The sequence below is a fragment of the Argopecten irradians genome, chromosome 8 (assembly GCF_041381155.1).
Source record: "Argopecten irradians isolate NY chromosome 8, Ai_NY, whole genome shotgun sequence".
In the NCBI taxonomy this organism is placed as follows: Eukaryota; Metazoa; Mollusca; class Bivalvia; order Pectinida; family Pectinidae; genus Argopecten; species Argopecten irradians.
The window spans coordinates 36,119,888-36,143,113 of NC_091141.1; the positions used below are offsets into that span (position 1 = coordinate 36,119,888).

At 35.2% G+C, this 23,226-nt stretch overlaps 1 protein-coding gene across 5 annotated transcripts in view; it reads right to left on the minus strand.

The window, feature by feature from the left end:
* Nucleotides 1–23,226, minus strand: part of LOC138330240 (myotubularin-related protein 13-like) — a 79,681-nt gene that overhangs the window by 49,332 nt on the left and 7,123 nt on the right. For all 5 annotated transcript variants that reach the window (XM_069277709.1, XM_069277707.1, XM_069277706.1 and 2 more), the window contains exons 2-14: nt 13,813–13,898; nt 13,164–13,415; nt 11,600–11,702; nt 9,744–9,860; nt 9,249–9,381; nt 8,613–8,721; nt 8,001–8,114; nt 6,908–6,988; nt 6,367–6,480; nt 5,467–5,595; nt 1,978–2,076; nt 1,472–1,626; nt 273–438 (exon numbers count right to left, since the gene is read on the minus strand). In XM_069277709.1, coding sequence (XP_069133810.1) covers nt 273–438; nt 1,472–1,626; nt 1,978–2,076; nt 5,467–5,595; nt 6,367–6,480; nt 6,908–6,988; nt 8,001–8,114; nt 8,613–8,721; nt 9,249–9,381; nt 9,744–9,860; nt 11,600–11,702; nt 13,164–13,415; nt 13,813–13,898 — 1,658 coding nt within the window. The remainder of the gene's footprint in view (nt 1–272; nt 439–1,471; nt 1,627–1,977; nt 2,077–5,466; nt 5,596–6,366; nt 6,481–6,907; nt 6,989–8,000; nt 8,115–8,612; nt 8,722–9,248; nt 9,382–9,743; nt 9,861–11,599; nt 11,703–13,163; nt 13,416–13,812; nt 13,899–23,226) is intronic.

The window sequence follows — 23,226 nt, forward strand, 5'->3', positions numbered from 1 at the left end:
TCATTCATCTATCATTGACTTATCTCCCGACCAGTGCAACATAAACAACGAAATTCTAGAAATAAAATATTTGATATCGGGTAAATTTATGTATCTAACAAGATAGGCTGAGCAATGAGATACTTCTGTCCAAATATTTCATAAGTGTTTTCTTAAACTTTCCAATAGTGTATAGTTTTGTCTTTAAGGTTCAAAGTTTTGAGTTAAATTTAGAGCATACAAAATACTCTAACATACATAAATACTATCCACTTCTCAGATTCCTTACTTACAATTCTAGCATCTGTGATTTTGTTCTCAAAGATAAAAGAGACACAATTGCGTAGTACTTCTAGACGCCGTGCGTTGTTGTCGACGATTCTCAGGCGGTCCGTAACAAGCCCAATAGTAGGACCAATTGGCACAATTCTCAGCTGAGGGGGTCGTAGATTATTGAATCTGTCGAAAATAAGGAAATTCATGAAATACAGAAGGAAGAGTTTAACTCAGAAATGAGAGAAAGTATAGTTTGGGTTAATATTAAATTTAATACAAACATGTATTATTAATTTTTATTTGTTTTCATGCTAAATCCAACTCTCTGATTGGCAAATTCTTTTTCTTCATATACTATGGAGAAAAAATCCGAGAATGGCGCAAAAATCTGACGCAATCATGACGTCACAATAGAGACGTTGACGTTGCAAATTGATTTAGAAAAAATAAGCCATTGGAAAATCAAAAGAATCGTACGTTTAAACGTACTTTATGTTATCAAATAGTCTGAAAAGTTAATTAAAAGCTTTGATGTAACTATTTTTTAACTTCACAGGGTTATGAAATAAATTTTGTAAAAAAATTTCTTTCATACTCCTATGAAGTTGAAAAATAGTAACATCAATGCTTAAATCTATCAATTTAGTCTTAATGTTAGTTGGATTAGATTTATTTCTTATCAACGACCTGTGTCATTTAAGGATATGTCAAAGTTTAGATGTTAAAGTAAACCAGAGTACCTAGAGAAAAACCACTGACCTACAGGAAGTACTTGGCAACTGATCAAAATAGGTTTTGAACTCAGGACAAAGTGATGAAGGGCTTACTTTAAAAATTTGGACACTTTACTATCGTTAACCTTGTTCACAAGGGCTCCATGAATTTAATTCCTCAACTTAACATATTCATTGAATAACACACTGTGCTAGAAACTTTTTATAATCGACTACTGGTACCCGGTACTTTTTCTTGAAATCATATTTTTAGATTTGCTTGTTTTTGGTTTTTTAAAGAAAATATATTGGTAGAAACCAAATTGATAAAAAAAGTTTTGAATATCAACATTACCTGGTGATAAGCAAAATCAGAAGACACACTGATTTTATTGAGTTTCCAACACATGTGCATTAGTTTAAACCTTAGCAGTTATACACAATATGAAAGAGACATTGATTATCATTAGTTCCTGGGTACATATTAAAACATCAGTACATACTTGGGCTTGACAGGCTGTTTGTGTACCCCCTCATCTATAATCTTCTGTACATGTTGCCAGTCGAGGTACGGAAAGGGAGGCTGGTGTATACGCGAGTACGCCCCCTCAGTCGGTTTGGGAACCTTCTGTACGTAAGGCTGTGGGTTGGGATTTTCCTGTAAACAAAGGATATAAAACATTCAGGTTTGTCTTTTATTTCTATTTAGATTATGATTTACCTGTTACGAAGCCTGTTATATCAGACGGTAAAATTTTTCTTGATTTGGACTAAAATCAAGAAAAAATATTTTTTTTGTGAATCAATATTTTGCAATTTGACTTCAATATTGTGTTAATATAAAATTCAACCAATTCTTATATTTCATGGATCAAAATTTCGCAACCATGGGGATGACCCATGAAATCATGAAAATATCATGGCCGCAAAAGTATTGCGTCTTGATTTTATGATGGGGTTCATGAAAACTTTTGTTTTCCTGTTCATCACAATTTCAAGAGTCTCTTACATTGGTATGGAGCTGTTTAGCGATGTCTTTTATGTTACTCATGACTTTCTCAGGATCATTCACTTCCTCCTTGAGTTGTTCCTGTAGGACAGCATACACCTACAGAATAACAAACAACAGATATCAGCTTATAGACTCTCTGCTGATAATTTTCAGACTGATGATAATACAAGAGGCCCAGAGGGCCTGTATCGCTCACCTGGTTTGCAATGCCAAGTAATGTTCTGAATACAGGTTCATTGTTTCTTTTCTGAAGGAATTTTAATATTAACCTCTAAATCCCCTATTGGGCCCCACCCCTCCTGCCCCTGGGGTATCAGAGCCAAACTTTATACAAGTTCTGTTCCCCTTCCCCCAAGGATGTTTGTGGCCAAATTTGGTTACAATCCATGCAGAACTCTAGGACAAGTAGCGATTTATAGAATTTACCTCTATTTCCCCTATTGGGCCCCGCCCATCCTGCCCCTGAGGGACCAGAGCCAAAATTTATACAAGTTCTGTTCCTCTTCCCCCAAGGATGTTTGTGGCCAAATTTGGTTACATTCCATTCAGAACTCTATGACTAGTAGCGATTTAAATGATTTACCTCTATTTCCCCTATTGGGCCCCGCCCCTCCTGCCCCTGGGGGGTCAGAGCCAAAATTTATACAAGTTCTGTTCCCCTTTCCCCAAGGATGTTTGTGGCCAAATTTGGTTACAATCCATGTAGAACTCGAGGACAAGTAGCGATTTATAGAATTTACCTCTATTTCCCCTATTGGGCCCCGCCCCTCCTGCCCCTGGGGGGTCAGAGCCAAAATTTATACAAGTTCTGTTCCCCTTTCCCCAAGGATGTTTGTGGCCAAATTTGGTTACAATCCATGTAGAAATCGAGGACAAGTAGCGATTTATAGAATTTACCTCTATTTCCCCTATTGGGCCCCGCCCCTCCTGCCCCCGAGGGACCAGAGCAAAACTTTATGCAAGTTCTGTTCCCCTTCCTCCAAGGATGTTTGTGGCCAAATTTGGTTACAATCCATGTAGAACTCTATGACTAGTAGCGATTTAAAGGATTTACCTCTATTTCCCCTTTTGGGCCCCGCCCCTCCTGCCCCCGAGGGACCAGAGCCAAAATTTATACAAGTTCTGTTCCCATCCCCCCAAGGATGTTTGTGGCCAAATTTGGTTACATTCCATTCAGAACTCTATGACTAGTAGCGATTTAAAGGATTTACCTCTATTTCCCCTATTGGGCCCCGCCCCTCCTGCCCCCGAGGGACCAGAGCAAAACTTTATACAAGTTCTGTTCCCCTTCCTCCAAGGATGTTTGTGGCCAAATTTGGTTACAATCCATGTAGAACTCTATGACTAGTAGCGATTTAAAGGATTTACCTCTATATCCCCATTGGGCCCCGCCCCTCCTGCCCCTGGGGGGTCAGAGCCAAAATTTATACAAGTTCTGTTCCCCCTCCCCCAAGGATGTTTCTGGCCTAATTTGGTTATAATCCATTCAGAACTCTATGACTAGTAGCGATTTAAAGGAAATGTTGACGGACAGACGGACGCCGACGGACGACGGACGACGGACGCCGCGCCATGACATAAGCTCACCGGCCCTTCGGGCCAGGTGAGCTAAAAATGCAATTCAAAAACATGAATACCTGGTACCAAAAGTTGACACATTTGACAATATTACTGCTAGGTTCAATAACAAGAGGCCCAGAGGGCCTGTATCGCTCACCTGGTTTGAAAAGCCAAGTAATGTTCTGAATACAGGTTCATTGTTTCTTTTGTAAAGGAATTTTAATATTTACCTCTAAATCCCCTATTGGGCCCCACCCCTCCTGCCCCCAGGGGGTCAGAGCCAAAGTTCTGTTCTCCTTCCCCCAAGGATGTTTATGGCCAAATTTGGTCACAATCCAAGCAAAACTCTAGGACAAGTAGCGATTTATAGGATTAACCTCTATTTCCCCTATTGGGCCCCGCCCCTCCTGGCCCCGGGGGATCAGAGCCAAAATTTATACAAGTTCTGTTTCCCTTCCCCCAAGGATGTTTGTGGCTAATTTTGGTTACAATCCATGCAGAACTCTAGGACAAGTAGCGATTTAAAGAATTTACCTCTATTTTTCCCCTATTGGGCCCCGCCCCTCCTGCCCCCGGGGGGTCAGAGCCAAAATTTATACAAGTTCTGTTCCCCCTTCCCCAAGGATGTTTGTGGCCAAATTTGGTTACATTCCATGCAGAACTCTAGGACAAGTAGCGATTTAAAGGATTTACCTCTATTTCCCCAATTGGGCCCCGTCCCTCCTGCTCCGGGGTTCAGAGCCAAAATTTATACAAGTTCTGTTCCCCCTCCCCCAAGGATGCTTGTGGGCAAATTTGGTTACAATCCATGCAGAACTCTATGACTAGTAGCGATTTAAAGGAAATGTTGACGGACACGGACGGACGGACGGACGGACGGCGGACGGACGACGGACGACGGACGCCGCGCCATGACATAAGCTCACCGGCCCTTCGGGCCAGGTGAGCTAAAAATGTACATGTAAAACTAATACACCCTACCAGTACTCAATTGTAACTTGCGGTTTATGTGAAGTGAACATGTGTTCTGTCAGAATTTACTGATTTTGACTTATATATCTGTATCAATGCTACATTGTATGACTTTATCAAAAAAAAGCATATTAAGAAAATGTAATGTGTAATTGTAATTAATTACTTTTTGAATGTAATTGTAATTAATTACATTAACAAAACTGAGTAATTGTAATTGTAATTGACTTTTGACCAAGTAATTGTAATTGTAATTAATTACATTGCAATGTAATTGACCCCAACCCTGTTATAGAGAGAGCTATTAATAAATCAGAAGTGTTCTGTTTCTTCTTATAGATCTGTTTACTGGTGAAAAAAGTACCGTTAATATCAACAGAATGTTCAAGGTTACACTGGCTCCTTACAAACATATGTCTGTAAATTACAAATTACAGTCAAACCTGTTTATAAAGACCACCTAAGGGACAGAGGGAAATTGGTCTTTATAGCCAGGTAGCTTTTATACACAGGGTAAATTGTGCTGAAATTGGTTATTTGAGACCATAAAAAGATGTCTACTTAAACAAGTACTCTTTATACAGAGACGTTCTCTAAGGCAGGTTATACGTTACTTGGATAGTAAATAGATTTGTTAATACAGGAAACAGAATTTGAAAATGAAGCATACAATGAACATTTCAGAAATATCATAATGTTCTGATTTACAGGAACCACAGTTTAATAGTACAACAGATTTATCTAAAACAGAAACTTTCTAGTGGAGTTGATGAGTAGTCCGCTAGACGTCTGAAAGCAAAAATTCATTTTTTCAATTAATAAAATGGCTAAATATATTTCAGGGTTTTTTAAAATTTTACAACTTACAGTCACTCTAATAACCCAAATATTTAAAAAAAAATATAAAAAAAACACTATTTTCTGATTAATATCCCAAATTTAACTTTAACTGACCTCATCAAATATGTCACAGACTCGATAAGGTGGGCCTCGTTCTGCCACAAATCCTCCGAAGGCCATTGCGTCCAGTACACGGATGAGGAAGTCATCTTCTACCATTCCTTTGTGACCAAGAAAGTTTGCCTTTAATAAAGAAAACACAACTTTGGCTCATAAACACATGTAAAAATTTAGTTTCACTTATGAAATGTATATAATATTGGCTCATAAACAAATAAGAAAAGTTTTCATACTCTCAAAAACTTTTCTGAAAAGACACTATAAAAAAACACTTTCTTTGAGTGTGTGATTCAAAACAGGTGGATTTTTTTTTTTATGGTGACTCCCCGAAACAGATTTTAAATACACAGCCAAGTGGTAGAGAAATTGTTAGAAAATTTCATTTATCTTTCATACTTCACATGATTATCTCATTGTTGATAAGGAAAAGATAACTCTGTCTTACACACTAGACAAACATGGGGCATAACTGTGGTATACATTGCCAATTGCATCATAAATGTTAATGCAGACTAACATCATTTTTCTTCAAAGCGTAGGAGTAAAATAATCAAATATGGATCTGTGAAGTGCACAATCACAACCCTCCACATAAAGACCTCAGCTGGTTAACACTCAGCAAGCTTTATGCTGACCAACCAAAATGTCTTGAGTTAGGGTCAAGATATCTTTGCCCATTTGACTGACCCATGTAAAGATTCCTTTGGCCATCATAGCACCCTTACACTTACCCTGTACACAAAATATACTAATACAGATAATCATTACAATTTAACCCATTTTCCCCTGGAATTCCATAATGGACTGGTCTAGTATTTGATTTAGAAGAGTCTAAATGTGTTTTCAGAGGTGAATGAGTTAATGAAATATTAGATATATAACAGGATACAGTACCTTGTGGAAAGTGATGAAAGGTTCAGGATGTATACGTATCAGCGTGAGACAAGTTCTGTATCCAGCAAAAACTTCAGCAAACATACGAATAAATATGGCACGGATTTCTTTGTCCTGGAGAAAAAAGTAAATTAACGTATTGCTAAATATTGAATAGATTTCTTCATACTAAAGTGAAAATACTTTAAATTGCATGCTGAATCAAAACATATCACAAAGAAATTTTATTTCAAGGAAAATAATTTTGAATCTTGTCTGGTTTTTTTTTTTTAAATTTTACACCCTAGCAACAGACAAGGTCATTTGAGGTCATGCCCAAAGATGGAGGGAAGCCAGAAAGCCCTCAAAAAACAATTGATCTACAAGAATTACCTGGCAACTGTCCCACAAAGGGGATTTTGACTCGCAATTCCAAAATGGCAGGCTAGTTATAATATGTTGGGACATCTAGCCTTTGGGACTCTGTCATACTACAGGAATTACATATTTTTAATGGCTTCTTTGTCGATATGAGAATAGACAATTGTTATAGTAGACTCACCTTCTGTTCCAACGAGGCAGGTTTCTTAGGAGACGGGGCAGGAAATGCATGGTCAGCCATGAGGAGGTCAGGGTTCAATACCTGGTAATTATAGATAAAAATTCCGTATTAACCAATATCTCTTGCAATATGATAAATCGGCTGAAATGCTGATGGACCTTTTAAACATTTTTCCAAAAACCTTAGAACCCCTTTTATTGTTAACATTACATGAAATAAATATGTTTTGCCTTTTAGAAATTGTTTTATCCTGTATAAGAGAGAAATAAGTTAAAAGAAAAAACTTTTTTAATGTTAAAATCTTGTTTGCAATGAACAATAACTTTGAAATATGAATTCTTGAATTATTTTTATGAATTTTCTTTTAAATTTATGCCTAAAACTCCAGAACTTATCCGAACAAAATGTAAGTGATTTACACAGGCTATGTTATATTAGGGCTGGATCAATATATTGATATACTGATATGTATCGGTTTTCAGCAGTGTATCGAATATCGATACACAAACATGCTGTATATCGCTGTATCTTTTTAACAACTCAACCTACTGTTTTTGTTATAGAAATGGGAAATTTCAAACAAAATTTATTTTAAAACATCATTCAAGTAAGAGCATTTCAATCAAAAGGAAGTGTTTAAAGCATCTGTGTCACCTAGATGGATTAGAAATGCCTTTTCATAACTAAGAATACAAATTGACAGAAATTTATTAACATAGATGATAAACCGAATCAAATTGTCACAATATTCAAAACACAATGGTCAACTGAATTTGAAAAAGAGGTCCACTGTATCGTCAATACGTATTGTGTATTGTTTCAGTACATTCTCAATACGTATCGTATCGTTTTAGACCTTCCAATACCCAGCCCTATGTTATATTACATAAATATTCCTGGGTTTTTTCTTTCCTTAACTCAAGCTTTTAATATATTTCATAAGTTGACAATTTTGTGGCTTATTTGGCAACAAGAAAGTATTCTGTACATGTGATTTTTTTTATTTCTTATTTCTTTGGTTCAACAGTAACCACAAGCATAATGAATATTTCTACATAACGAATATTTAATGTCAAAATGTGATAAAACTTACCATCTTTAGACATGTCTTCGTCCGCGTGAGTATCGGTTCAGGAATCATGGGAAGGTTTATACATTCAGGAATAAATATGCTTCCTCCGTCTAAGTCAACAACGATTACATCTAACTGTAAACAAAAAAACCCAAAAAATTATGATCAGGGACATGAAAATGTTGGACAGTATACATAATGGTTACAGCACCCCATTACTACAAAGGGCACATAACTCTGTCAATGCTATAAAATATAAATACATTTTAACAACAATATAATAAGAAATAGATTCATTGTGACAAACTAGAAATCAAATTAGATTTATATTTCTTTAATTTCATGAAATATTTATTAAATATGAAATTGAATTTCATAGTTCTGATCAATAATTTTTTTTTTCATTTTATCATTCTCTTTATTGAAATTTCTTCAAATATGCCGAGACGATCTGAACTAAATTGTGGTGTAGTCATATTATGTCCATCTTTTAAACAGCCATGGCCAATTAACAAAATATTAAATGACTTTCTAACTCACAAATACAATACAGACAGATTTTGGAGTGTGCCAGTGGACAAACCCCGTCTGTATTTACGAGTATTTCTTTAGTTTTAGTGATGCTGTACTTACGAGATCTGAGGTGTCGTCCATCAGGGAGGAATGGATACCGGCCAGGAATGGGGTAGGTGTGTTGAGCACTTCGATCAGGGGTGCAGGAAGGATGGGAATATATACATAGCTGTAATGGACAAATTTACATATCAACAAGATGATGGAAGCAGCACAAAATATAGAAATACATGATCCAAAATCTACATTTAATAGCAACAGCAAATGATCCAAAACTACACTACCATTCAATCCTCATACAGAAGGAAAGCAGATTATTTTTATAATCAAGTTGGTTTTTTTCTCCATTCTATTTTTCTGGATTTTTTATAATTTTTGTGCAGACCAAATCTTTCAACTGTAAAGTTTTACAGTATACTTAGCATTGTCTACAGCTGATATACAGCACACTGTCAGGTCATTGTAACCTTGACCTCGAGAGTGAAATAAGTATGAATCTTTAAAGAGTTCTTTGGGAATTAACTTCACACAAATCAAAAGATCTAATCTCTTGAACAAATCAGTCTTTGGCCTTGAAACAAAGTAATTTTTCCAAACATTCAAAGGTGTGAGCTAAGGGGATGTCATTGGTCCCTCACTTTAACCATGACAAGGAGACATACATGTTTCCTTTTTTATATAACTTGCTAGATTTACCTGTACTTGAAGGGATAGAATAGAACAGTGAGGCCTCTACAAGCATCTGTGAGACGAGAATTACTCTGGGAGTGAAATAAAATCTTGTGGTCTGTTAATGCTGCACAGAAAAGCACCAGGGTATTCTGAATACCTGAAACGAAAAAACATCAAAAATTATACAAAATTCAAATTTCAAGTTTGAAATTCTGCAATTTTACCTTCACATAGCAGTCTCAATATATTTCATGAGTTGTGAATAATTTATGAAAAGTTGTTACTGTGACAATGACTCTCTCAACTCTCGGATGTACGTAGTCAGCGCTGCCATTTAGGTCCTGCTCATAAATAGCGGAGTTAACATACACAAGAAGACTTAAGCTTCTTGAACAAGGATAAAACTGTGTCTATGTCTAATATAAGCCATTTGCATTGACTCTTAAATCTTTGCAAACTTTATTTTGAAACAAAAGTCGCAAAAGACTTGTATGGATAGACTTTCCTTTTGGCACTTACCAAGCTGTTTAAACAGAAGGGCCACTGTATTACCAGATACAGGGATGCTGGAACTAAGGGGAGGCTGGAGTGCCTGACGATCACCTGCCCCGATTGAGAACCGTACCTGGGGCCCACCTACAAATAAGAGCACAGCGTTATTTCTCCGTCGAAAAAAATCAATTAAATCCTTAATTTCATTTTTATAAGTTAGAAATTGAGGACAAATTTTGAAAATCCTGTTTTATCTTATCATTTGGAAACGGACAGACAGTGTAAACATACAGACAGACATATACAAACATTCCTCCAGGTTCACCAGCAGAGCTGCATGGGACTTATTAGAAAGTTAAAGCAGAAAGATGAACCACTTTTGATTTCATTTATCAACAGTTTTCTGAATGGTGACCACAAAACTATCAATTTTAGTGCAAGTTGTATGGTCTGTGACTTGTTGTATTTTTTGTAGAGAAAAAGTATTTAGAGTGTTCTACATATTTTTATCCGCCTCTTTGAGTTTTAAACTTTCAATATTTACCGACTTTTGTAAAGTTCGTATTCGCAAAGTTATTAAACAATTAAATTAAAATACTGATTTGTAACGTGTACACGTTTAAAATAGCTGGGAAGTATCCGAACTGTTCCGATCTATTCCGATCTGTACCGGTATTGCCAATATTAACCACATGATACGGCTCGGGAGGTTCCTATCTATAAAGGAATCGCCGATGTCGGTCACCTGAAGCAACTGGGTTTTCCGATATTACCTGAAAGTTTGAAACATGGCATTGACTGTGACGGTTCTTTCAAAACGTGTGATATTCCATGCGACATTCACCACTATGTCAATAGTATTTTGGTGCTGAACCATCGTATATAACCATCCATATTCACACATTGTATGTTTCATGAGAGTTTGAGATGGTTGAAAATTGCAAGAAATACAACTTTAATGTTCCTTTCGAGTAAATAAAACTTGTGAAAATGTGAAATAAAAAGATATAATCTCCAGAAGTTTAATATCATTCACATTTGATCCTACTTGCAATAAAATGATTATATTTCTGCATTAAATGTTTATAAACTTTACTCTAGATTAAGGCGTTGCTTGTCATTCACATGAACATGTATCTACAATAAATATTTACAATCTATCGTCGCTGCAGCCTGACTGATGTATACAGATATGCATGTAACAGGGGGCGGATGCTTTTAAGTTAAACATCACACTTTGTTTGAATAATAAACTAGTGAATTTTCTCCTCTTGACTTTACAAGGGATCATTAAATGTAAAAATAATCTCTGCACCAGAGAATAGACAAACATAAGACTTTGTTTTTGTAACAAATTAGTGAATTTTCTCAAAGGGAACGTTAGATGTTGGGGAAAATACATATCTGCCTTCCAACTGAGTAAGGACAAACTGTAGTGTGATGTTGTTAAATCCTCTACACAAGTTAATATATATCAATTTCCAATTTTCAATATGTCTTTTTTTATCCATTATTATTATCTAGTTTTTTGGTGGGGAGGGGGGGGGGGGGTAATGAAATCTGAAAGGGACATAATGGGACGAAACAAGACATGACAGACGACCATAATACTATGTTTGCAGGATATAATTCACTATTCTCTTCAGACTTCAACCTCTTCTTATCAAAGCCTTTAAAGCTCATAGACCTTCTTGTGTTGATGAACAAATTTTACAATAATCTTTATAAACAAGCCTACACTCTTTATAAACCTTCCGGCCTTTCTAGTTCCATGTTATATGCTAGTCCAGGTGGCTGAAGATCTTCCCTCGAGCCCCAGTTGATATAGGTAAATGGACCTTAACAATATGAATACCACACCTGTAGATTTACACAATGCTTACCTATAGGAGGAACCTGGATACAACCCAGGATGTTTCCCACCAGGGACTCCAACTGGTAGTCCAGTTTGTCCACATAGGTTGAGTATATGATTCCCAGGCAGTTCTGAAGAAAAAGCAAAGTCTGTGTCAGGCAGTTTGTTGGAAATGATTTATCTTTCATTACAGACATTTGTCAGGTTTTTGGGGTTAAGGACGAGTGGTAGAATGCATATGTCAGACCACTTAGCCGCTACAATCCAAAAGGTAGATGGTAACAGATAGAATGTCGGACATCTTACCCACTTAGCCGCTACAACCCAGAGGTGGAGGCCTAGTGATAGAATATCAGACACCTTAACCACTCAGCTACCACAGCCAAGAGGTGGAGGGCTTGTGGTAGAATATTGGACACCTTACCCACTTAGCCGCTACAATCCAAAAGGTAGATGGTCAGAGATAGAATGTCAGACACCTAAACCACTCAGCCACCACAGCCAAGAGGTGGAGGGCTAGTGTAGAATATTGGACACCTTACCCACTTAGCCGCTACAATCCAAAAGGTAGATGGTCAGAGATAGAATGTCAGACACCTAAACCACTCAGCCACCACAGCCAAGAGGTGGAGGGCTAGTGTAGAATATTGGACACCTTACCCTCTTAGCCGCTACAATCCAAAAGATAGATGGTCAGAGATAGAATGTCAGACACTTAAACCACTCAGCCACCACAGCCAAAGAGGTGGAAGGCTAATGGTAGTATTTTGGTCACCTTATATTTTTTTTACCTACTTAGCTGCTACAACCCAGATGTGGAGGACTAGTGATAGAATATCAGACATCTCAACCACTCAGCCACCACAGCCCAGAGGTAGAGGTCAGTGGTACAATGTCAGACACCTTAACCACTTAGCCACCATTACCAAAACTTTAGATGGCTAGTAGTAAAATGTTTGATGTCTTAATCGTTATATTGCTGCAAAAAATTTAAAGCATTTGACAGAAAGGTCAACCATGTACTGGAAGTTAACGTGTCAACTTTAAAAAAAAAAAAATCATGCAACGCAGGCAATAAAGCACATTCTTCAGTAACATTCCAGCACATTAAATCCATAGATATATTACAGTACTTCAGTTTCAATGGCTAGATATCTCATGTTATATCAATGGCCACTTACAAGTAGCTGAAGGACCTATGATATCATCTATACAAAGTGAGAATTACCAGAAACAAATACTTTACACATAAACAGTAAATGTATAAGATAAAATCTAAAACTACTCAGAACACATTGAAGAAGTGGTGGGCCAATTGTATTGATTATAATTGTAAATGAATTTAGCGATAATCTGCTGTGAACTTAGACGCTCCTTGCAAGTTGTTCTACTATCAATAGGTAACCATGACACTATGGTTTCAGAAAATACTGTCAAAATAAAATAACAGGAGTTATTATACATTCAATTTTAATTGAAAATCAATTGGTAAATGCTATCCAATTATTCATATCGATCGATAAGCAATTTTCATCCGATTCCCATTACTAGATCAAAGTGGTGAAGTCCTGATAAGTAAAATATTAAATTACCCTGAACACATCAAAATAGTCGAGTCGAGACACAAGGACGAGGGACTTCGGGGCGAACATGAGCGAGCTATGGATTCCCGAAGGCTCGTCTCCATCTGGGTCATCTCCCTTGGTGCTGGTGATTGCGATTGTCTCGCTGAACGTAAGACATGTGCAGTAGTGTCGATCTGCATCTATGTCTGTTAATACTGCCACGAAAAATTCTGGTGGCTCCCGACGGCTTGATAGCGACCATCCTACTGGCTGACAAAACTGGAGAAAAGGACAAAAATTATAATTATCGATGCAGGAATGTGGAAACACGACTTTGATTCTGATGTCAACAAATCATTTGAAAGTGTTACATATTCATGTGCCCATGTATATATATATTACATGTTAATATGCAGTTGGAATTAATTTTAACCCATTTCAATTTTGCTGATCACTAAACTTCAAAAATACTTTTTTTTTTTTTAACTCGGAAAAATTCACAAAAAAATCTAAAGAAAATATCTTTTTTTTGTCTTATGCATCATGTATAACTAATGGTTGATATTGAATGATGGCCAAGCAAACAATATTCCTGTTCTTTAGTTTCGATTGCCATATAAATATTTTGAGAAACATCTAAGTCCAGTTGTAGTCAGTATAAGTTTGTGGTACTCACTAGTTCTATGCCTTGTGTAAATGGACAATTTTCCCAGTCTGTGTCCGGAAATCTCTGGATTATTTTTCCGCTGCTGGTGCCGCCTCCTGAATTCACAAAATCAAAAGTCATTAAAATATAAATCAACAGAAGCTTAATGTGTTACGGTCCTAATGAAGTTATAAATGATGTACTCTCAAAATTGATTCCAACAGCTATTCTATCTTTGCATATTACCGGTGAATAAAAAGAAAAACTCCAGAAGGAGAAATTCTTAAGAACCAACGTCCTGCTATAAGTTCATGTGTGTTGTGGTTCATCTTTTGGTCGTCAGGAGGATCCTAATGAATACAGAGCCCTCTTAAAAACATAGTAGGATCATCGAAAAAATAAGAGATGCAACTCCTGAGCCAGGTACTTAATCAAAGGCAGGCCGTCATCAGGGCACAGCTTACATGGTGTACAAATAGTACAGTATGACATGTCGGCAACCAGCAGCACCAGATGAATCTAGAATATACCATTTAGTACCTGGCTCAGGAGTTGCATCTCTTACTCTTTCGATGATTTGCATATTACAGTTATCTGCCCTTGCAAGTAGGTGTAGGTTGTGAAGTCAATAGTTTATGAGCAAAATTTACATCACACCACGATTTATATACGGATTGGTATCATTTGGTTCGTCGGGTCAGTGAAGCTATTCTGTCTTTACATATTTGGCAAAAGTCACTTCGCATTCTCTTATAACTGATAGGTATAATGTTATGCTCACAAACATACCGGTATGACGTAATAAATCAATACCTACACACAAGGGCAGATAACTCTATGTAATCACAGGAGTTCTTGCCCATTTTAAAGTGCTCTATCACAGAAACATACAGCCTTCAAATATGTAATTCTAATAAAAAATTCCTTAAAATATTCATTTATTTTCAGCTAAAATGACACCAGCTGTCACAGCAGATTTTAGAGTGTGCTTTTCAAGATTACAGCAATGATAGCAATCTTGAATTTTAAACAAATAGCTCATGCAGAACAGAGTGCTATGTACTGTATCCAGTTCCATACGAACCTCCATCAAATGATTAAAAATTATTAAAAATTATTAAAAGCAACCCCCTTTAAATTATAATCAAATGTAGACTGAAAACATCAATAATGTATAGTTTCTTTCATTGATTTCTTTTGTAAAATTAATTTGTTCAATGTTATTGTGAAAGATTAGGTCACATAAAGTGCCCACTGATTCCCTCATTTTCAAGTGCACTGAGGGTTTATTGAGTCAGATATATGGTATATACCATGTCCTATGTTTTAAAATGTGTAGACCAGCATTAGTTTCTGGTGATAAAATCTACATCCAACATGTTATTGCATATTCTGGGTTTAAATATTACAGAGTTATCTGCCCTTGCGGGTTGGTGTATTGATTGTGATGCATGTGTTTGCCAGCGTGATGTAATTCTTTTCCAAGAAAATGATATATGAATTGTGCTCGACATCACAATGCCTGATAAAGGATATATACCTTCAAGGGAGCTAACTCTGTAATATGCATAGACGGAAGCCCCACATTTGTTATACCTCCCCACAAGAAAGAATATACATACTCGGCCTACTATACCTTTCGGCCGGGTACGAATTGGTCCCTATGTGTCCTAATGGAGCAGTGCCTCCGGAAATCACTCGGGCACAATTTTATATACTTTTTTGTAGGTTTCCAATTATTTTGTGCGTATACAAGCATTTATACATTATTTTTGTCGAAAACAAGTGGAGAGGTCTTCATATGTGTATATGTAAAACAAAATGTCTCGCTGAGAATCTGATATTTTATGTGGTTCAGTTTTATTGCCTAGTAGGTAACCGATATAAAACAAGTACGATAAAATGCATGAAAACGTTTAAATAATAGTTTGCTTAATTATTACTTTGCTCCATTAGCAGTAATAGGCACCAATTGTAGCTCTAAAGACGACAATATTTTCTGTCTAAAAGTCTTTTGAGCTACAACATTTGCTATACCTGCCCACCTGTACACTAACTCCAGTTTAATTTTTGACTGACTGACCACATTCTTTGAGGACCTTACTTTAGTGATTGTCCAAGAAGATTATACACACAATACTCCATTATAATGTCCACAATTAATCTTCCACTTATTTATTTACTTCTTATTATGTTCTTATTTACTTACTTATTTATGTTCTATCAAGATGTGTTACAACTTTCTAATGCAATTCTTATTTTTGTGTCTTGATGAAGACAAAATACAAATCACCTTAAAAGTTGACAATTACTTGTTGATAATTATATATATATACAAGCTGCTAATTATATATATATATTGCTTTGCTTAAATTAAATTACTGAATGTATAGTTATTCAACACTTTAAAGATGCTCCACCGCCGACAGAACATAAATGATATTCATCATTTGAACAATAATTGGTGTTTAATCGTGTGTATATACATGTCTAATTAACACAAAAAATAATATGAAATAATTTTGTTTGCCTTTTGTGCGTGCGCAATCAGTACTTCATTCCATATAGGATATAGTGCCACAGAATTTTTTCGGGATGCAATTAATTATTTTTTATATTTTTTAACTTGAAGTTAAATAAGATACTAATAAAACTTTTAAACTAACAATGACCTAGAACTGTAAACCAATGGCTAACTAATATCCGCCTCCCTTGATGGCAACCAAATGTTCCTCCATTTTGTTTCCATGGTAACCATTAATGAAGCATGTGATGTGTCAAATTACAGACATCCATATATGTTACCATGTTGAAATATAATAAATCATTTAAAGTCACTAAATTTTATAGATACTATAGCTATTTTTGTCAATATACACTTTATATAAATTATGCATAATTAACACCTTCCTGAAAATACAACTTCCTAAAATTCGAAATCAATGAAATGATTCACATTTAATTTATATTACTAATGCAACTTTGTACCTAAAATGCACTAAAAAGCATGTAACGAACAATATCATATTAAAAGTCGTTGACATATTCAAGTATATGGGTCACGTAGGGCGAATCATAAGAGGGTACTTTGGTGATTCTATGAACATCCTCTAGAGCTATCGGCTGGGCGCTTCATGTAACTGACATTCCCGACGATGTGACACCTCCAAGTCTTAAACAATACTAGCATACAGACATTGTTCTATAGACATGCTGAACCTATTTGGAATTTCGGAACATGATGGTAGTGCTAGGACAAACGGCTCTTGAGTTATAGCTGTAACATTATAGGCTTTTGAGTATGGGAGTTGTGTGGATTTCAGAATAGCTGACCCATTTTGTAAAGGCATATATCTTGTTTCCTTAAGTTGTAAACATCTGGCTTGTAACAATGTCCTTGTACTGGTGAAATACAAACATTTTACCACTATAGATATTGTATACATGGACAATAGACTTAGCGTTGGTGTCAGTATGTCAGAAAACTATACAAAGGGATGGCTACATAAGTATAGGCAAACAATAGGAAAGCAGTTACAGGCAAACAATAGGAAAGCAGTTACAGTTGATATGTATCTACTTACAATGGTGTATTTATAAAGCACTCCCCTATACATCTATAAGCTCATGAAAGTCACTTAAGACATCTTCAAGTAGCCTTTAGGCAAAATTTTCAGAATCCAGTAAATGATCATAAATGAGATAAATTTGATCAGAAATTTGATCAATTTTACCTGTACTTGAGCAAATTTTATTAGAAATCAGGTAATAATTTTATCAGAATCAGGTAATTTTTACCTGTTATTAGGCAAAGTAAAACATAGGCAACAATTAAAATACAATGTCAGAAAAAACTCCCAAAGCATTTAACAATAGCCTTAATTACTCAACCTATTGTATCCTTTAACTTTTCTATTTAACTATTTTTTTTTTTAATTTTGGTCGGTTGAAATTTGTCTTACCCTGGATTGGGACATCCACATTAAATGGACTTCCACAATTTTACTGTGTCGTATCACAATAAAACTTTCTTACTTCACTACTCCAGGGTCTATAAAAGCTATACAAGATCTTGGCACGTTCTTTACAGTCGTATGACATGATGACGACTTATCATAATTACATCATGGTAATTATATAATGATGCCATGACATCATAACAATACAATGATGTCACAAGGACAGTGACATCAATTGAATCATCCTTGCTTGAAAACATGTCTTACTGACAAGTCAATACCGTCTAACATTAAAGATGCTCCACCGCCGACAGAGCATAAATGATATTCATCATTCGAACAATAATTTGTGTTTAAACGTGTATATATATGCCTAATTAACACAACAAAATAATAAAATAATAATTTATTTCGCCTTTGGTGCATGTTCAATCAGTACTTCATTTCATATAGAATATAGTGCCACGGAATTTTTTCGGGATGCAATTAATTGTTTTTCATATTTTTAACTTGAAGTAAGATTAGAAGCTCAAACTTTTCAAAGGTGGTAATGGTGCAAAGCAAGTAAATTTTGTAACAGAAGAAAAATACTAAATCGTCTGCTCCTGTTTTTGATAGTGAAAAAATACCATTTGTCAGCGGTGGAGCATCTTTAAATATTGTTTTGGAAATTGCTCAAACGGCTTACAAGTGAGATTTTTATCCACTAAACCGTATCAAAGCTACAAACCCCAAAACAAAAATTTTCATGTTATAGATGTTTTGATGCAGTTAATGTGGTAAAATTGTGTGAGGTAAAATACTAATTTATACCCGGTGGGTTGAGACAGGAAAATATCAACCTGTGGGATAAGATTCTTAAGCTGTCAAACACAAGCTTGAATTTTACTCTCAGGTCCATATTCCCCTCCTCTACCCTCAAGGATGTGAATTTTTTTTATTCCCCCCCCCCCCCTATAGAAATCATTGGATATTCATGTAACGTAGTAGGGAAGAAAAAAACCTTCAGTTATTGCTTTAAACATGTTTATTTGATACATATGTGTCATCCTGCAACCAATAGGTGCAGACATTCCTTCTAAAATACATTCTTCTATTTTCATTTTAATGCAGCTTTTAAGTTTTCATAGCAACTAGTATAAGGCAATACCGGTATAACCTTGATAATAGAATTTTATTTTCATTTTTTTTAATTTACCAAGATACTTATACCAAGCCTAGCTTGCCAATAACATAATTGTTTACACTTAAAACCTCTGTTACCTTTTTAAAATCACTTCTATTTTCATTTTAATGCATGCTTGTAAGTCATTTCTTTGAAAGAAGTGTGAGGTAATACATCTCAAATATTACAGATTTTTTTTCATTTTAACAAGACCTCTTTAAACCTGCCAATAACATAATTATTTGTACTAATAAATCACTGTTTCCTTTTTAAAATCATTCTTCTATTTACATTATGATGAAATCTTGTAAGTTTTTTCTTAGAAACTTGTGCGCAGTAATATGTTTTTGATAATAGCTCTAATTTTTTATTTTACCAAGATCACTCTTACCTGCGAGTCTGTCATTATCATAATTGTTTGCACTTATGAATCACCAGTACATTAAAATCATTCTTCTATTTTCATTTTAGTGCAATCTCAAGTTTTTTAACGAAACTAAAATGAAGCAGTATATCTTAGATAACAGATTTTTTTTTTTTTTATATATAACCAAGAACATAATTGTTTGCACTAATAAATTGCTGTTACCTATGTTCATGTGCCTATATATACAAACGCATAATTTATGCATCAGATATTGGGTGTAATTGGTGCTAATTATAGCATCAGGATAGTTACGTGTCTGACACAGCAGTCGATACACATGCACAACAACCCAGCTAGAGTATTCCCAGAGGTAGGGGTAAAACGTTCTCTATAAATTCTTTACTCTTTTTAATTATACAGCGGTACAATATCCTATGCAGTGGTTGTTCTAAACTCCTAATACAATGCGTTCTACCATATTCAACATGACAAGAGCCCAAGGCAGAAAAATATTAACAAAATCGGGGTGGAGGCTTATCTGAGTTATCAGGATAACTGGATTAGAATTAAGTAATATAAAATTGATCTATCTGTATTTCATGAATAAATATCAAATAATTGATAATCAAAAACCAATATTTTCATATGATTGCACAGCATTATGGGTAATGTCATGGTTACAAGGTAACAGAGATTCGGAATCTTTTATTTGCCCATTAAGATAACGGTACATTGTTGTATTTTACATAAAGAAATTATTGTCTCTTATTAATCAATAAACTTCAAATTCAATATTTCAGTGTCATGTCATCTATAGTGGACCAGTCAATTTGATATATACGTGTTGGTCTAGATTGAATATATGTACCCGGCCTACTATACTTTAAGGCCAATATTCATCAAAAAGCTAGTTTTTCCTTAGTACCATCTCCTATACAGTGACAGTTCTTGTAACTATTTCAGAATCTCTACTGGATATCTCTCTTTTCTATCTTTCCTTATATTAGTACCATCTCCTACACAGTATAAGTTCTTGTAACAATTTAGAATCTCTACTCGATATCTCTCTTATCTATCTTTCCTTCGTACCATCTTCTACACAGTGACAGTTCTTGTAACTATTTCAGAATCTATACTCGATATCTCTCTAATCTAGCCTTTCTTCAGTACATCTCCTACACAGTGGAAGTTCTTGTAACAATTTTAGAATCTCTACTCGATATCTCTCTTATCTATCTTTCCTTCATACCATCTCCTACACAGTGACAGTTCTTGTAACAATTTCAGAATCCATACTCGATATCTCTCTAATCTAACCTTTCCTTCGTACCATCTCCTACACAGTGTAAGTTCTTGTAACAATTTCAGAATCTATACTCGATATCTCTCTAATCTAGCCTTTCTTCAGTACATCTCCTACACAGTGTAAGTTCTTGTAACAATTTCAGAATCTATACTCGATATCTCTCTAATCTAGCCTTTCTTCAGTACATCTCCTACACAGTGACAGTTCTTGTAACAATTTCAGAATCCATACTCGATATCTCTCTAATCTAACCTTTCCTTCGTACCATCTCCTACACAGTGATAGTTCTTGTAACAATTTCAGAATCTATACTCGATATCTCTCTAATCTAACCTTCCTTCAGTACATCTCCTAAACAGTGATAAGAGGTCTGCTAATCAGATTACACATTCTTGACATTCTCGACATTCTGGAGGCTGCCTTACCCTATAACCATATACTATAGGATTCCCGACCTAGATGGACCAAAGTGTTACGATTATCATCGTTTTCCTTAGAATTCAAAACATAAAGAAGTTAGTTTGTTATACATCAGCTAATTAACGATGCTCCTAATTTCTCTCCAGATCAGCGCTGCAAGATAACTTCTATAATGTGATGCACTGCATCTTCTCGGCTTTTTTGGCTGTTCATCTTAGAAATACACAGATTAAGGGTATAAGCATGGAGTTTGTGTATGCTACACACATGTTGAGTTGAGTTCCACACCTGGCTAAGGAAGAAGCCCAGAGACCCAGAGAGACCCACCAGGGGAACAACACTGTTTTCAGATCTGAACCAAAATATTAGTGCCAGTCTATGCTATCTTCATAACTAACACCCCCCCCCCCATTTCCCATCCCCCACCCCCTGCCCCATATCTTAGCTATATTCAATGATTTAGCTATAATCCATTTGATCCTCAGTTTGCCCATGTGTAAACAGGTATTCTAGACCTACCATCATTTGACATTCACACTTTTCAATTCTGTTTGGTATTAGAGATATGCCAGCATAAATCTTTTTCAATTTCAGCACAAATCCATAACGATGGCTATCAAAAATACTCAAGGTGTCAAGAACATTTTTCCTGCTTTTTTTTTTCTTTTTAAGTTTTCTATTTCCTATGTTGAAAATACTTAACTTCTAAAACAATTTCAGAACAATCTATAGATTAGTTCAAATTTGTGCATGTCCTATGTAAAAGTTTCCATTACACATGTACATCTGCTAGGACTTTAAATGGAAGTGAAATTACAGTTTTCCAAATTGCAAGGTTCCAGAGAAAAACCACTAACCACCAATCTGGCATCTGTGCCTCTTGGGATGTGATTTGTTGGCAAAATGTAAAAGCATCCCATCATACCAGCATTTTCCATGACCTCACATATACTGGTTAGTTTAGTGGGCTGTTTATTTTATTTTTATTTTATTTAATTTCCTGTGCTTGAAATTTTAAGTTGTTGTACTATAATTGACAGTTGGCAATAATCATTTAACACAGGTTAATTTGATATCTTTGAGACATTTGTAGTTGATAATATTTTCACATGAAAGACAATTTAGTTGGAATTTGTTCAAATAAGGATTTTATCTGTATAAACATTTTCCTTTGACTCAATAAGTAATGATTCTCAAAACTTTAATTAGTTACACACGGAGAAAAGTCTCCATTCATTTTAGAAAGTGACATACATGTATATATATATATGTGAGATTTGTATTCCGAATTTGCATATCACAGAGTTATCTGCACTTGCGGATAGGTATTGATTGTGACGTCATGTGTTTGCAAGTATAACGTCATACTTTTCGGAGAAACAACATATATTGGTCTCACAAAACAATGACGTAACAATCTATACCGACCCGCAAGGGAGCTAACTCTGTAATATGCAACATTGGAATAGTTAACCTTATAATTAACACCTAATATTAATTAATAAGGCTTTTGTGCTATCTATTATCTAATGACATTAAAAAACAAAGATCGATGATTAACAACATTGGACGGCTAGAGTTCTCCAAGGATTCTCTCTATCATAGGATTAATATAGACTTTAAAGGCAGTTCATTTGTGTATGGATCCATATAATGCTTTGACATTCTATATTCCTACATCGTATACATATACTATGGCCAGTGTTGTTTGATTCATTCGATTCTCATATCTCCTAATAACTATTCCATGTCCGCATGCATATTATTACAGAGTTATCTGCTCTTGTAGATATTAACATGTATACTGTCTATGTACATTACAGAGTTATGTCCCTTGTTGGTAGGTATTGTGACGTCATAATGTTGTAAGCCAATCTCACATCATCATATTTTCTCTGAAAATTATGATGTCATGTTTGCAAAAATATACGATGTCGCTAACAATATCTAACCGCACGAGCAGATAACAATTGTCACAGTATTTATATTTTGGCATAATGTTGATCATAAAGAATAATTCTATAGCATGTATAATTAATAAGTCATTTTAATTATTTTCTAAATTTATTGAACAAGATATGTAGTTTTTTGGGTTATTTTTTGTTTTTGTTTTTTGTTTATTATATTTTTGTAAGGAGCAAGATGAGTTTCTAGGGTTAAATAACAGCTTGTATTAAACTTCATTCCTTCCTTTTTAAAATTATATATCTATCGTACCATTGGTTAC